The sequence below is a fragment of the Ruditapes philippinarum genome, unplaced genomic scaffold (genome assembly GCF_026571515.1).
Source record: "Ruditapes philippinarum isolate M1 unplaced genomic scaffold, ASM2657151v2 ctg2024_1_1_1_1, whole genome shotgun sequence".
Taxonomy (NCBI): domain Eukaryota; kingdom Metazoa; phylum Mollusca; class Bivalvia; order Venerida; family Veneridae; genus Ruditapes; species Ruditapes philippinarum.
In genome coordinates this window covers 123,914-141,096 of record NW_026858768.1, presented here as the reverse complement: position 1 = coordinate 141,096, position 17,183 = coordinate 123,914, and the positions used below count along the sequence as shown (strand labels likewise).

General features: G+C 32.6%; 1 protein-coding gene across 1 annotated transcript; it reads left to right on the top strand.

Moving 5' to 3' along the window:
* Window positions 1-4,012: 4,012 nt before the first annotated feature.
* On the top strand, window positions 4,013-4,735 carry LOC132754202 (uncharacterized). The gene has a single exon (XM_060744797.1). The coding sequence runs from the start codon at window positions 4,013-4,015 to the stop codon at window positions 4,733-4,735; it is 723 nt and encodes a 240-aa protein (XP_060600780.1).
* The last annotated feature ends 12,448 nt before the right edge of the window (window positions 4,736-17,183 follow it).

Sequence of the window (17,183 nt, the reverse complement as noted above, 5' to 3'; positions counted from 1 at the left end):
TACACATAACACTATGGGTGAACTATTTTCTAGACTACTAACAGGCTGGTTCTAATACCGGGGTGACACCCTATGTACGAGTTTTCTTTTTCCAAGGTATCATCACGGATTTATGGTATCATCATGATCATGGAAAAATTGTATTGAACATGCAGCCTATGTGTAATGATATTCTTTCAAGTCTTAAAAAGGGAGACCACTCAAAAATAATTGAACAATACGATTCTTTTAGATTTATCTGTTCAAAAGAAATATCTCAAAATATCACGCGCTGCAACCGGATATTGGAAAGATCCCGAACAAAATACTGACAAGACAAGACACTTGATATAGCAGCAAAAAACAAAGATGGTTAAAGAGTGCCGATTCGTTTTGGATGGTCTTACAGAATACTAAATATGAAAAAGCTTTTGAGAAATAATAAAATAGCAATAACATTTTTGGGGTATATGAAGCATTTAAATCAAGCAGCTTGTATCATATTTAAGATTCATGTACTCTCTCATGGCTATTTTTTCCTTTATCTCTTATACTACTTCTCGTGCGATAAAATCTGTTTCAATATTTTTCGTAATATTTAAATTTCTGCATTTACAAATATATAAATATCACAGGGTGATTACAGCCGAGGCTTATATAGCCACACAAAGCTATGAAGTTAATAAATCACGTGCCAAATAGGAAACAACTATCAGAATCGGCCCGGTAGATTTTGCAATTGCAAAACGCTTGCCCAAAATGTTGTCAAAGTAAATAACTGTGAAACAACGTTTGTTTGTTTTAGGTTTTACGTCACATAGACACAGTATAGGTCACATCACGACGTTTCAGCTTTATTGGTGGAGGAAGACCTTCACAGGCCTGCTATTCCATTATACGTGATCAGTGGTCGCGTCCGATCATCCGCGTCGCTACCCGATTCGCTAATCAAAAGAATACGTTAGAATCTATTCCTTTTGTCCGTTTACCATCCCGCTTCCGCCGACGGCAAATCCGCGACCCGTTTCGCAGGATGAGCGATTTTTTCGGACGCGATTAGTCACCTGACATGTTCTCGTCCCTACAAAATTTTTGCCAATTCGAACGAAATTAAATACTTTTATCGATTTGAAAGAAAATACTTAAAAAGACTCGCCAAAATAGTTGGTAGAACCTTACAAGTTTATATGCGAGCAGAGATGACAGATTAAAAAAAAAACCCATCTGGTTCTTCGTTGCTAAAGAGATGCTATTGAAAACCTAACTGAATATTCAATTTTTGTTACCTAATTCTTTGATGTTACAAACTGTTGTTTTTCGGTATATAATGAAGTTAATTCATATTCTACCAATAATTATCCTCTGTTCGCAATACTTCAATTAAAAGTATATAAAAATAACGAACCTATGGAATAATACCCACGGACATGCCCGGACACGCGATCACTACGCGGGTCACACATGACACGTTACTTATGGAATAGCGGCCTAATGTGCCCCCCGCTGCATTATTTCAGACACGAACGGACAACTAAGCAACTGAGTAGAACCACCGACGTTCCGTAAGCTAGCTGGATAGCTTATCCAAGTCCCTGTCGGGATTCGAACCCACAGCGGCCACGGACGCCCCGTGAAATAACGTTAGCAAGATATTGAAAGGATAAACTATTTGAAAATGAAATTACAAAAAGTAAAAAGGCATACAATAATATGTAATTGCACTATTGTACATGCTAATTAAGTTTCCAGACATGTATGGAATATACATTTTTATTTTTTTTCGTTTAATCGTGAATATAAATTTTAAACGCAAGTTTTTAATTTTGACTTTAAATAATGCTCTTCCATACAATCTTGAATTTCCGCAAGTGATAAAATCAATTAACTATGGTTACTGCTGTCGGTGTACGAGTATTAAGTTTCAAAAAGGACTGTGGATTGATTCTATAAACGGAACGTGTCACGTGTTACAGTCAGTAAATATAGGTGATATATTAGAAACAGTTAAACTGTATAGAAATATACCGTGTCATATAGATTATAAATGAATTACGGCTGAAGAGATGCTAAGTGAATACATGGTCGTAAAATAAAAGCATGATTAGTCGCTAAATAAAAGCATGATTCGTTGAAAAATAAATACATGATTGGTCGCACAATAAATACATGATTGGCCGCATTATAAATAAATGATTGGTCGCACAATAAATACATGATTGGCCGCACAATAAACACATGATTGGTCGCACATTTAAAACATGAGTGGTCGTACTATAATTACATGATTGGTCGCCCAGTTAATACATGAGTCCCACAAAATTTACATGATTTGTTCATATTGCACAGTAAATACATCATTGATCGATTAGTCTCTCTGTTGAAGCATGACGTAAACGGCCGAAAAGTTGCGAATGCGCTCATACAACTATTGTGACCTTGAGATATTGAGACTATTGTCTCGGACAATTAAATTCTTGTTCGTAAAGATGATAACATAGTACATGTAGTTGTTTACATTATGATGGATCATATTACCGCTATTATTGTATTTACATAACTGCTAGGATTGGTAAAAAAACAAAAAAGAATCCTTTTTTCACATTTACACACCGGTTTCTCAAATATCAGTAAGACCGGTGTACACAATGCATTAATTACATCAAGTTTATAGACAGCTGCGTCACCTATAATGCTTCCTGAATGATTAATTATTTTGTCTCCAAAATTAAAAATTATTTGGATTCTAAGTACAGTCATATGTTGAATACAATTATTTTGAGCTTGGTTAAAACTGGTTTTGTTTAATTATTTTAGAAAAAATAATATTTAGTGACGATCCAGTATAATAACGTTTCACGAGTCTTCGACGCGCCAGGCTTCTTTCTAACAATGACTGGACCATCTTAAGGGTTGAAAATCTTCTCATGGGCTAGGGGATGAAGATAAGTTCCAAATAAAACTTTCCATCACTTGATCTTCTTCAAACCTAGCCAGGGATAAAACATACAGAAGCTGCAAGGTGTGAAGATATATATTTTCACGTCTCGTGAATGACAGTAAAAAGATGTTGGTGCAATGTTTTGTTTATTCACATTTTTTCCAGCCTGGTTAGGATATGTCTGATAAGGGACAGTTTGACCTTTAATGCGCGTAAAAAACACAAACAAGTTCATATGTGTAGAAAAACACAAACATTAACGCGCATGCCAAGCATGCCGAGAGTGGCGAAACGTGATCGTCTGAAAGAAGGTCATCGTCGGATACCCAACAATTATTAGCCGTAGACAGCCTTTTCATGGCGTGTCTCACGATTTCATGAGGCGATTAAAACCAATCAAATCGACGTTTATTGAAACGTTGACTTTAGAAAAATATAACTATTGTGGTCTTTGCTTGTGGAATAGTTTAGTTTGGGGATAGTATTGCCGTTATATTGGCAAGACACGTGCAACAGGTTTAAACCGTGGGGGGGGGATTGTTTTCTGTTATAATTAGTTGTTTACCTTCGCTGTAGAAGAATATAAATTTTGCTAAACACGGTTTCATTGATTGACATTTTACGCATCTTTTGCTTTATATCGACACAATTAGATTTATGTACATGTTATGTATCGTGGGTAATCCGACGATGACGGAAGGTACAAATGTTTTGCATTATCAGGTTACCACTCTGAAGATGGCGACCAGGTGTCGTGTTGCATATTGAATGTAAAGCAGTGTATGTTTATAGTGTCTACATGGCAAATTGGAAATATTTGTGCGGGTAAAGGGAACTTTAAAACACATGTACATGACTTTGTAATACAGACGTCGCGTTAATGATTCAATGCGGCGTACAAAATGTTTGGCGTATTTTGCAGTCTTGCAGACGACAGTTTTTCTTCTGCTTGCTACACTTAACAATTATTCGTACAGTAATATTTACGTTAAAAAACACAGCATAATTGATGGATTTTCATGCGATTCCGCCCAAGATATCAGTGTAAACAAATCACGTGTTATACCGAAGCATATTCATCAAATGTTTTTCTACATGACGGATAAAACATTACCAGAAAGATTGAATTCTGCCAGAAAAACATGGGAATATAATCATAATGGTTTTAAATACACTCTGTGGAATGCATCAATGGTTGAGGAACTTCTAGAGGAGCGGTATCCGCAGTTACGGGATTTATACCACAGTTACGATCACTGGGTTCGACGTGCAGACATGGCGAGGTACATTGTGCTGTACGAGTATGGTGGAATTTATGTTGACCTAGACATTAAATCAACTGGAAAACAGCTTAATGACTTATATAAAACATTCAAGAGTACAACGGACATTGTTTTGTATCTAACAAGCCCGCCGGTTGTGTCTAATGATTTTATGATAGCAAAACCGAAACATCCTTTTATGAAACATGTAGTTTGTGGTCTGGAGTCAGCGAACCGTTGGTATGTGCTACCGTATGTAACAACCATGTATACAACTGGACCAATGTTTCTCAATGCACAGTATAAGTCTTACAGCGAAAAACAAGAAATACATTTACTGGAAGAACCGGTTATGAGGAAATTTGTTCGTCACATGACCGGCTCATCCTGGCACCAGTGGGATGGTGTAGTTATATGGTGGACATTTTCTCACCTAAAACAAGTTATCTCAGGAATTTTACTAGTTGTGATATTACTCGGTATTATTTTGTTGTTTATTCGTAAACGAATGTGTCAGCGAATCAATTGTGCACAAGGAAGATATTGTACTAAATGAAAAAAAAACATTCATTTTTGAATATGTTACATGCCATTATATACAGAAAGAAACAGCTTTGATATAGTGCATTTATACACTAGTACGTACATACAGAAAGAAACAGCTTTTTATATATTGCATTTATACACAAGTACGTACATACAGAAAGAAACAGCTTTTTATATATTGCATTTATACACAAGTGCATACATACAGAAATAAACAGCTTTTTATATATTGCATTTATACACAAGTACGTACATACAGAAAGAAACAGCTTTTTATATATTGCATTTATACACAAGTGCATACATACAGAAAGAAACAGCTTTTTATATATTGCATTTATACACAAGTGCATACATACAGAAAGAAACAGATTTTTATATATTGCATTTATACACTAGTACGTACATACAGAAAGAAACAGCTTTTTATATATTGCATTTATACACAAGTGCATACATACAGAAAGAAACAGCTTTTTATATATTGCATTTATACACAAGTACGTACATACAGAAAGAAACAGCTTTTTTATATATTGCATTTATACACAAGTGCATACATACAGAAAGAAACAGCTTTTTATATATTGCATTTATACACTAGTACGTACATACAGAAAGAAACAGCTTTTTATATATTGCATTTATACACAAGTGCGTACATACAGAAAGAAACAGCTTTTTATATATTGCATTTATACACAAGTACGTACATACAGAAAGAAACAGCTTTTTATATATTGCATTTATACACAAGTGCATACATACAGAAAAAACAGCTTTTTATATATTGCATTTATACACAAGTACGTACATACAGAAAGAAACAGCTTTTTATATATTGCATTTATACACAAGTGCATACATACAGAAAGAAACAGCTTTTATATACAGAAAGAAACAGCTTTTTTATATATTGCATTTATACACAAGTGCATACATACAGAAAGAAACAGCTTTTTTATATATTGCATTTATACACAAGTGCATACATACAGAAAGAAACAGCTTTTTATATATTGCATTTATACACTAGTACGTACATACAGAAAGAAACAGCTTTTTATATATTGCATTTATACACAAGTGCATACATACAGAAATAAACAGCTTTTAATATATTTGCATTTATACACAAGTACGTACATACAGAAAGAAACAGCTTTTTATATATTGCATTTATACACAAGTGCATACATACAGAAAGAAACAGCTTTTTATATATTGCATTTATACACAAGTGCATACATACAGAAAGAAACAGATTTTTTATATATTGCATTTATACACTAGTACGTACATACAAAAAGAACAGCTTTTTATATATTGCATTTATACACAAGTGCATACATACAGAAAGAAACAGCTTTTTATATATTGCATTTATACACAAGTACGTACATACAGAAAGAAACAGCTTTTTATATATTGCATTTATACACAAGTGCATACATACAGAAAGAAACAGCTTTTTATATATTGCATTTATACACTAGTACGTACATACAGAAAGAAACAGCTTTTTATATATTGCATTTATACACAAGTGCGTACATACAGAAAGAAACAGCTTTTTATATATTGCATTTATTACACAAGTACGTACATACAGAAAGAAACAGCTTTTTATATATTGCATTTATACACAAGTGCATACATACAGAAAGAAACAGCTTTTTATATATTGCATTTATACACAAGTACGTACATACAGAAAGAAACAGCTTTTTATATATTGCATTTATACACAAGTGCATACATACAGAAAGAAACAGCTTTTTATATACAGAAAGAAACAGCTTTTTTATATATTGCATTTATACACAAGTGCATACATACAGAAAGAAACAGCTTTTTATATATTGCATTTATACACAAGTGCATACATACAGAAAGAAACAGCTTTTTATATATTGCATTTATACACTAGTACGTACATACAGAAAGAAACAGCTTTTTATATATTGCATTTATACACAAGTGCATACATACAGAAAGAAACAGCTTTTTATATATTGCATTTATACACAAGTACGTATACATGTATTAACATAGGGAATGTAAATAAATATTCGTGTGTTCAGACATTTATTTCCTATCAGTATGCGTATCACATTTCTATTCCTTTTCAGTCGTCATTATCGTTTTGAGATCATATTTCACGTCACGTGATCACTGTTATTGATAAAAAATGTATTCATGCTTGTGACTAAATAATTATATTCCTGTTAAGATCTTGTCTTATATAATGACCCGACTGTACCATTATGGTGACAATATAATAAAATAATCTATGTGAGGGTTATCCATCTTAACAGTTACGTCTGCATGCATGTTCTGTCGTATATGCGTATAATTTGTATATTGGATATTTGTATATTGCCAATAATGGTGAAATTATTATAAAAATGATCTCCCCTTGATCATCAAAAACATAAAGTAAATGGGTAATGGATTTTGATGATAAAGGGGATATTACTTTATGATAATGTGACCATTATTGGCAAGATGAATGTGGCAAACGCCCTGTGGTTATAATTTAAGGTACCTGTAACCAACAAATGGCATTAACTATCATTGTATACATATTAACTATTTGTTGATGTGATCAAAAGCAATGAGCTTTAATACGGATGTTAACTGTTATTTAAGGTTGAGTGAATTATTTTTTGTACTCCGTATTTTGTGCTTGTCTGTATATCAGATATCTGTGTATTTTCACATACATGTATGTCTTATTATGTTCAAATTTACAAATATTAAAAGATATATGTGCACATTTTTATGGTGTTTTTTTTTTCTGAGGAAATTGCGTTTTGTACCATAAAATGTGATTCTAGAATGTGTGTTAATTAAATTTATAAATTTTTGAATTAAAATTTACCCTTTAAATATATAAAAAAAAATTATTCTTTATTTTCATTTCTTGTTTTAAAAGGGGTGCTAATTTTATTTATATATGTATTAAAGAAAATCGACAATTAATTGTTTATTTGCTATGAAGTCATGATAAACAGGTCTGTGTTTACTTTATTTATAATGTATTATTGTGTAAATAAAGATGAATTACGCTGTTGTATCGCAGGTAATATAAAACAATCGTATATATTAGTCTTTTTTTATGTATGTTTACATAGGGCCCCTCTATTCTAGTGAATGTGCTGTCAAATTTTCTAACTGGTACTTTTGGCGGCTGCCGGGTGAGGCGGCGTTCGTTCTCTTACTGGGAATGCTTTTTATTTTACCTATGGAAAAGGCTGTTTTATTACAGTTAATTCTTTTGTGTTATTAATTTATTTATGTTCGTAAAAATAAGTAAACAAATATGTTGTTATATTTGTATTTAATAACTTTATGTAAAAAGCATGTGCATTGTAATATTATTTTCACGAAATTGCAGGCTCAGTTTAACAGCTTGTCCCTTATTCTTATTGTATTTATATTTTCTCAGCAATGGATTGAGTACAGATAAAAAAACTCTATCGCAGAAACTTAACATTTGTTACGAAGAAAAATGTTACCAAAACGTTTTCTTAAACTTTATATGATTGCAGAAAATCATAATAGAAACACGTTTATGAAAAATGTGGTCTCCATCTTTCTTTTGTTCGTGAGATTTTAGTCTTTTCAAGTCATTTTCTGGTGCAGATAACTCAAAATTTCGACAGGCAAACTATTTGATTTCATGTTCATATTTCTTACTTTATTTCGCCGTCATGATCACAAATTTGCTGAAATTCTGTCTATCATATTTTATTTGGTAGTTACTTACGCAAATTGAATTTTCTTCCTGTTATGTCCATGTTTTGAAGGACACTACAATTGTGTTTTGGTATTGAAACATAGTTTGCCGGCTGTTACAGATTTAAAGCAACACCAGGGGTCAAAATCACTTCACTTCATATAAAACATTTAGTCGGCACTTACGGTCACGCAGGGATAAACGGTGGCTGCAATTCTGATGCCTCAACCCATAATATAAACGCTCAACCACAAGATGCTAAACTAACGTAATAACTAATAATAATGAACAATAAATAATTTACCAAATGCTTATTTTTGAGTTGTCTTCTCTTGAGAATTACCTAAAAGAGAAAAGTCTCATTTTCAAGGGCTTATAACTCTAAAAGTAGGGTGGTGACCCCAATTGTTGTTCAAATACAAAAATAATCTGATCAAAATAAGGATCAATTTTAGGATCAAGATCAATATTGAATCAACTGTAAAATTTTATAAACATGCAAATTAATATTAGGACAAATAATGGAGAATATTTATTTTTCTAAATTTGATTCTGATCCCCTAATCTTTGTGAACACGGGGTCTGGCCACCACAGGTAATCGGCTTTGGACCAAACCATATACCTCCAGGGGCCCACCCCAGGACCCTGTATACTACCCAAATATCCTTCAACACACTCAAAATACATGTCAATACAAAATAAAAAAAATTCTAGCAAAAATATAATTACTGATACTGTAACTATATAAGATTTTTTTATTAATTCCCTTTTTTCCCGTTAAAGAGTGGACACACGAAAATAAAGTATGTATGAGGCGTAGATATGTTTTTCTACAACACACATCTTCATGGTCATTTTCATACGTTAAGTTTTGTTTGTTTGTTTGTTTCATTTTACGCCTTTTCCCAACAGTATTTCAGTCATATAGGCGGGTAGTTTCCTAGCCATTGTTTCTGGAGAGTTACAGCAGTACTTGACTACCTTCCTCCGTGCTAAACTACCAAAGCATTTCCCAGGGATCGAACCCACGCCAGAGAGGAAACTGTATTAGAAATAATCGACTCTAACCCCTCGACCACGGAGGCGGTAAGAATAGAGACTGATAGAAGATTTACAAAATGATAGAAATCACAATATAGACACCAGTATTTCCCCACGCTCTAAATAGTGTTGGTATGAGTTACAGCTAAGTGTATATATTTTATATAAGACAATACCACACGTCCGATTATTGATTGAATATGGTGAAATTGGTGTCGATTTAGGTATGATAAAATCATGGCTTTTTCGTTGGAGAAGGCCTCTTTACAATTCCAAAATGCCACCTTCACAATTAAAAGATATTTCACTTTCACAATGAAAGTTTTCTTTAATTGATGCCACAAAAACAGTAAATTTTGAAATAAATTAAGCAGTGTCATCTTTTATAAATATGGCAAATCCAGAGCTATTTCGTGTTGAAATATTTCAATTCACTCTTTAAGAGCATGATTGGTGACATGTCCGGGTCCGTACTCGATAGCAAAAGCTGAGTTTGTGCGACGGATGGACTCTTATTAGGCATAAACTACAGACAAACATGTTTGACAGAATCTGATTTATATTTCCGAAAAGCTAGATAAACATTATCACATTTATAGCAGAAAATGTTTAGTTTGGCGCACTCGAAAATATTTGCTTTATATAGGGTTGACCGATCCATTTTTTTCTAAAAATTCACAGATATATTCATATAATCTAACAAAGGGATGTAACTTTTATAACAATATAGAAAATTAATGACAGAGTTATCTCCAATTTCTGACTTGTTTTTATTACAGAGAATAAAGTTTTAAATAAAGAAAAAAATAACAACTACATATGTCTGGTGTTATATAACAACAGTATACATGTAACAAGTAGAAATTTGCATAACTTTCCGAACTAATGATTGTGTAATTTGTGGTATTTCTTTATCTACAGAAAGTTGAAAAACATGCCGAAATTTCGTTAGTAAAGTGGAACGTTTTTGAGGATTACAATAGCACATTGTCTGTTATAAGTTGTATAATATTAAGTTTGAACTGTATTGTAAATACTTTTTTACATTTCGTAAACTATGAAAACATTCACCTCCACCACCACTCCATTTTAATGTTTTGAAGATTTGGTACGAATGCGTGCCGCTTTAAAGACTTAAAATACTAGTGAAATCCAGGTGCACGCTCGGAATTGAAAATTTCTCTCTTTCAAAAGTAATTTCATTGAACCTGGCCAACTCTGCTGATATAATGTCAGCTGATAGTAAGATTCGAACTTCAAATAGACTAGTCTGCCCACAGCAGAGCTCCGAGTAACTGACACCAAAAGCTTAATAAATATGTCGGTCACATTTTGCGATGGTCATGCCATATCGGTAAATATTTTATTTGCAACTTGCAATATTTTTATTTCATATAGAAAAGCGATATCACCGACCACTCTTAAACAAGAGCAATGACGTCACATCCAGTTGCCACCTTTTCCGTTGCTAGGCGACGTATAGAAAATAACATTGATAAGCATGTAGAATCGATACGGCGCAAAATGACAACAAGTGCTCTCTTGTTTAGAAAATCATTTTGAATTATTGAGAATTTATTTTGCCAAAGGAAACAAAGTGTAAATAATGATAGAAAAAAAAATGTAAAAAGGAACGAACAGAAGTGAAAAAAGGCTAATATTTCACATGTGTACAGGTAAGCACACTTTTTCTTATTATGTCAACAATAAGCTGACAAATATCTCGAAAATCAACCACTTGCAAATGAGGATTTTTTTTTACATTGACTACTTATCGTTTAAAAAGAACTAAGCGATTTCTAGTGCAGACACATGTACATATATACTTATTATCATACACATGTATGTTCCCTTATGCAATAATATACGTATAATGTATACGTAAACTGTAGGAGGCATTTTCTATTTCTTGTTGTTGATTTTTTTTGTAAATAACTAGTCTATTTGTTTACATGTTTAATTCCTTAGCGAAATACCGTATCCGTTCTGTGTATTCCTATACGATTGGTGTTCGAGGTCTTTCAGGGAAAGGACCAGAAATGTTGCGATTGATGGAGTTATTCTGGTATAATTGTCACGGAGTATCTGTTAAAATGGCACGTGAAGATAACAGTCGTCAAAATGATAATTGTACTTAGTGGCGGATGAAAGTTAATTAGATTGACCTTTGTGATGAAGGTTATGTTTTGTGTTATTACCAGAGCTTGAGCTCATTTGAAACATCCGGTAAAGAATCGTCAAGTAGAACTCTTTGTACATGTACAAAATTGGTTTTCGTTGAGTATAACTAAGAAAACAGTTTCAGTACGTTACTCAAAATGTCTTCAATGTATCCAAGTTATCAGAATGAAGTCTCTGGCATTTTACAAACAATAACAGGAAGTCCTAAGTAGTGGACTCATCATAAGTCATTGTACCTTGCAGTTATCAGAAGATAAATGGAAAGTTATTTAGAGTTAATCTCTGTAAATGGACCGAAATGTATGGCAAATATATTGTTACATCTAACAGATATTATTTGTTTTACCATTATACTATTATATTGACTACCTTTATCAAATATTAATGTAATTTGCAGCCGATTTCCGGATAAATTCACACATAACTTACCAGAACAAAATGGACACGAAACGGATAGTGGTTTAGTAGACACTTGATTTTGTAGCTACTGCCACTTTTGAGTAGATTATTTTAATCATTATTTATACTCATTTATGTAACTCTGAAATCAATAAATGAATTGAATTTGACAACAACCACATAAAATTATAACGACAAAAACTAAGTGTACGAGAAATGGTGCACAATATGACTAATAAAATATTAACTCTACTAATACACAAAAAAAGTTTTTGGATAACTCCATTTATTTCCATGTGTATGAACACGATCAAAGATATATGATACCGAAATACACGTGACTCTTTTTAATCGTCATTTTGTTTGAGAAATTTATAAAATTTGTCACTGCAAATGATTTTGTTTCTTTTGAATCAGTTTCCGACACCCGCTTTCCCTTTTGATGTATTTTATGCAGTTTTAAATATTTTCCCTATAAGGAACTTCACGTCATCATGTAGAATACTGTTTGTTTATTTATTTTGTGGAGGATTTTTGTTTCGTTTTAAAGCAGCATGCCTTGATGCAAATTTTCATGAAAATTTTTAAAATGTATTTAACAGTAAAATAGTTTTAAGGGGACAAAGAAAGTAATTTACACATTGCAAACTGCACTTACAATCTATGTAATTTACCAAAAGAAGGTCAAAATATACACAAAATGGCCATTACTGCGTTAGTCACGCAGTAGAAATATGTTGACAAACACTGCTAACTCGGTCATTTATCGCACATAAAATGTTAATTTTTACTTGAATCTATTAATTTTGCTTAAGGTTTTAGTACATTTTTCTCATGTTTGATTTTCTTGAAATACTTTTGGCTAATCTGGAGGCATGGTGTTTCTGGTACAATATAATATAAAAACTATGTTATAAAATGACAGTGATAAAGAATCGGAACCCGAAGATATTATACATGTTCAATATTTACACATACAACAATATCTATTTATAGTATTCCTGTGCTTTGATGAGTTCTGACTTGATAAATTAACAAATTAACTTGACAGTCGAGGAATGATCGCGATCATTTGAACGCTTGCAGTCAATGAGTGTCATGATCAGTCGATTTAATGAGATTGGATTTATTGTATAATCGATGTTTCATCAATTATTATCACTTGTTATTGAAAGATTCGTGCATTTTTGTATAATTAAAGAGCTCATAAAGTTGTACCTGAACTGGAACAGAAACTTTAATAATTATTGCTGTTAGTTTCATTTTATTGTTTTTGTTGATTGTACAGGAAATAATTACAAAATACATCAAAATGAACAATATATAACGGTCGCAGTACTAAATGTTGAAGAGCAGTATAAACTTAACGCCACATATTTGTTTTAACTTTCAATATAGATATTTCTGTATCTCCGAAAACACGAAAGACGAAAATCAGTGTTCTGTTAGGGCCAGCGCGTTTTCTCTGAGACCCAAAAGCGCGAAACATGACAATATGATTGTGATAGTGAGACAGTACGATAGTGACAATCCGTCGTACTGTCGTAATATCACCTTCGTTCTGTCACCATCGTACTGTCGTTCTGTCACCTTCGTACTGTCACCTTCGTACTGTCGTATTGTCACCATTGTACTGTCATGTTTAGCGCTTTCCATTCTCGGGAGAAAACGCGCTGGCCTTTACGGAACACCGTACGGCCTTCACGGAACACCGTATGAAAATTTCATGCTTCCGCTTCGCCAATCGAAATCACGAAACGACAGAGTAATCATTTGTCGTGCTTTCATCTGGTGCCCGCGGAACAAAAACATGGCACGGTACAAATCAGCCGCCAGGGTGTAGCGGCTGTCACCATTGTTGTTGGTTTCTTTCCTTCTTTTTCAAAAAAGAAAAAACTATCAAAGGACAAAAGGGTTTCTTTTACGTGAGAAGATTTCAAATATTCGCAAATGCAACGTTCGACTCTGAAATCAAACCAGTTTTAACAAACACTATTAAAGAGACTCCACTGAGTTTTTCTGGACATGACAAGACTGGATTTTCCCCCTGAGATTTGTGTAACCATTTGATGTAGGTCTTGACCAATAAATTTGATGCAAATTTTCAGATCATCATCCCGTTTACCAGAATAATCATTTTTATTGCGCAACATAACCCAAAAATGAAGAGCGTTACAACGCTTTTCACTAAAATGAGGCAATATATGGGTATATTTGCTATTTTTGACTTCAGTAGAGCTCCTTTAAGCTCACTTTACGTTTTCTATGTACTTTGAAAAAGAAGCTTCTATGGCGTTAATTTGATACGTTTCATTTGTAATTATATCATGTTATTGCTTATGTGTAGGTTAATATTCCATTGCAAAAGATTACATATATTTATTCATGTGTCAGACCATATTTATTTTACTGCATGACCTCCTGTACAATCATTAAACCTATTATCTGTTACTTTTGTTTAAATAGTTTTACGTCACAATTTTGTAAAACTAGATTTGATATAAGATTAGTACTAGCATCATTACTTTGTAATACCCAGAAAGATGGGAATTAAGTATAGTTACAGTGTCTAGTAAATTGGTAAATTTGGTAATAAACTATTTAAATAGAATATGAAAAAGACTTTAAAAGCTAACATTTCTTCGTTTAATGTGTAATACGTGCGTGCTGCGATTTTGTTCCGAGCGTGCTTTTTGTGTGTAAACCTACAAGAAAATAAAATATAGGAAAATCCATTTAGTATGCATACTGATAATGTAAATTATTCATATATATCTGTAAAAATATTTGTGAATGAATACTGAATAAATTATATGCATTATATAAAATGTGTATTTGTCACATTAATCAAATTATGTGTGTTGTAATTGAAAATATTGTTTTTTATGTTGTTTTCGTGTGTTTATTATTTTGTTGTTGGTTGTTATTATTAATGTTATTCTTATGTTGACATGTATGTAAGTTACAAGAAAGTCATTCAAATATGTATCGACTTATTCGCTCTTCGATATATATTAAGTCTGTGGCAACTTACCCCTTTGTTTTTCAAAATAAATTCGCAAATTTAACTCGCAAAAACTAACGTTTTGTAAAAACTGTGATATATTATAAAAATACCAGTCTGCGAAAGCAATTACCTCTACTTTAATTTGAAATTATTCTTTACGAATTTCAGAAAAGAACGGAAAGCATTTTATTTCCATAGTTATTCATACGTGTGCCATCTTAGGTATATGAGCGAAAATGCAAAAAAAAATGTTCCTTTTCTAAAAAATGACATTATTTTCAATGTCAAATAAGCGGTATAATTCATCTTTGATTTATCATGTACATTAATTTACGAGAACGCTCAATATGAAAATAGTTGAAACCAAACTAAATTCTCTGTCATTAGTTCTTTATTATCTTCTAAATATAACATTATTGCTATATGGTCTTATTAATTGTTTTTTAAAGTCAGCGTTCCGGAATTAATGTTGCCATGGTAACTAACGATAGAGACGTCTGTTATGTCAGGAGTACTGAAATTATGTCAGATTGTATAGATAATAAGTAAAATAATTAATTAGGATAGATTTATACGGATAGATTTCTAAAAGACATACTTAACTACGTCATTGCAGCGTCAAAATTTGAAATGCGTCCTTTTAGGTTAGCGCCTGAATATTTCACACTGGTATATAATAATAACGCGTATTTAAATAAAAGCAATCTAGACCAAATAACAACAAAATATTAATGATACATTTTGTGGCTGTCGTTGGTGGTGATAGTGTTTTTTGTTTTGTTATGCTTTTGGTTGGTTTGTTGTTCTTTTTAATTTTGCGCGCGCAATAGATGAGTTGTAATAAAGCTTTGTACTTAACCATATAAAGTTGAGAAAAAATAGGATTTAATCTTTTTCAGACCGTATATTTCTTCTTCCTGTCCAAGCCTGCTAACAACGAGTAACTCTATATAGTATATATAGACAACTTGAAATCAAGAAAAAGGAAACAAAAAGAATATTTGTACATGGAATAGCGTTTAGATAAATGTAATAATTCTAGTCTCGTTTGATTGTTTTTTAAATGGAGATTCGACGAGACTTTGTGCGTTTCCTAGTTACTGAACTGTGTTCATACGTAATATCCGCTTTATATGCACGCAGTTCTGTTGCAATATCGTCTGCAAGTATTTGTATCTTCAAGTCAACGACTTAAGCGTTTGCCGTGGAGTTTCAACTCGTACATGTATTAGACAGGACTGATTTTGAGAATTTGGTTCTCTATAAGATGCTAGAGGCATTTTGTAGTACAAATGGTATCTTGGTGTATTTTACCTATTTAAGGTTTGCTGAATCCGATAAAGGTGGATACCAAATTGAAAAACTTGATCTTGGCCATTGAAATGGCCATTTAAAATGACCACTAAAATGGCCGCCAAATTTCTTTATTATAAATGGATGATATATCAAATAAAAGTTTTAAGGAAAGGAAAAGCTTGAAATTTGTCACAAAGCATGTTTAGGTAAAAACAAATTCGACAACAAAACAGAATTAAAAAAAACAAATAAGATGGCGAGCATTTTTCTATAGGTCAATTTAATAGTAATATAGAAGTAATATTAAAGATAGTACTGGAAATTTTAAGGCATTTAAACATAAGAGACTAGAATGTAAGAGATAAAATTTCTAGAAAGTCCCTACTCCTTTGAACCATTTATAGGGTTTACGCAGCGAACACTACACTCTTATTTTCCCTGCACTTTTTGCTAGATTGCAAGCATATAGAGTGGCTACTCAGATTCCTACTTATACAGCGTGCGTATGTGAGGGGGTTAAAACGTGTGCATGTAAAATTATTACAGGCACCTTTCTCTTGGGTTTTGGTGTTCGTTGTTCTGTTATCGGTCGTCGTCTTTGTTCTTTTGTTATCGGTTCTGGTCGCATTTCTCTGTTGTCAGTTCTTCTGTTATTGGTCGTGACTTTTGTTCTACTGTTAGTTCTCGTCGCATTTCTCTTGTTCTTCTGTTATTGGTCGTGATTTTTGTTCTTCTGTAATCGTCTGTTGCATTATCGTCTGCAAGTATTTGTATCTTCATTCGGTGGTCTT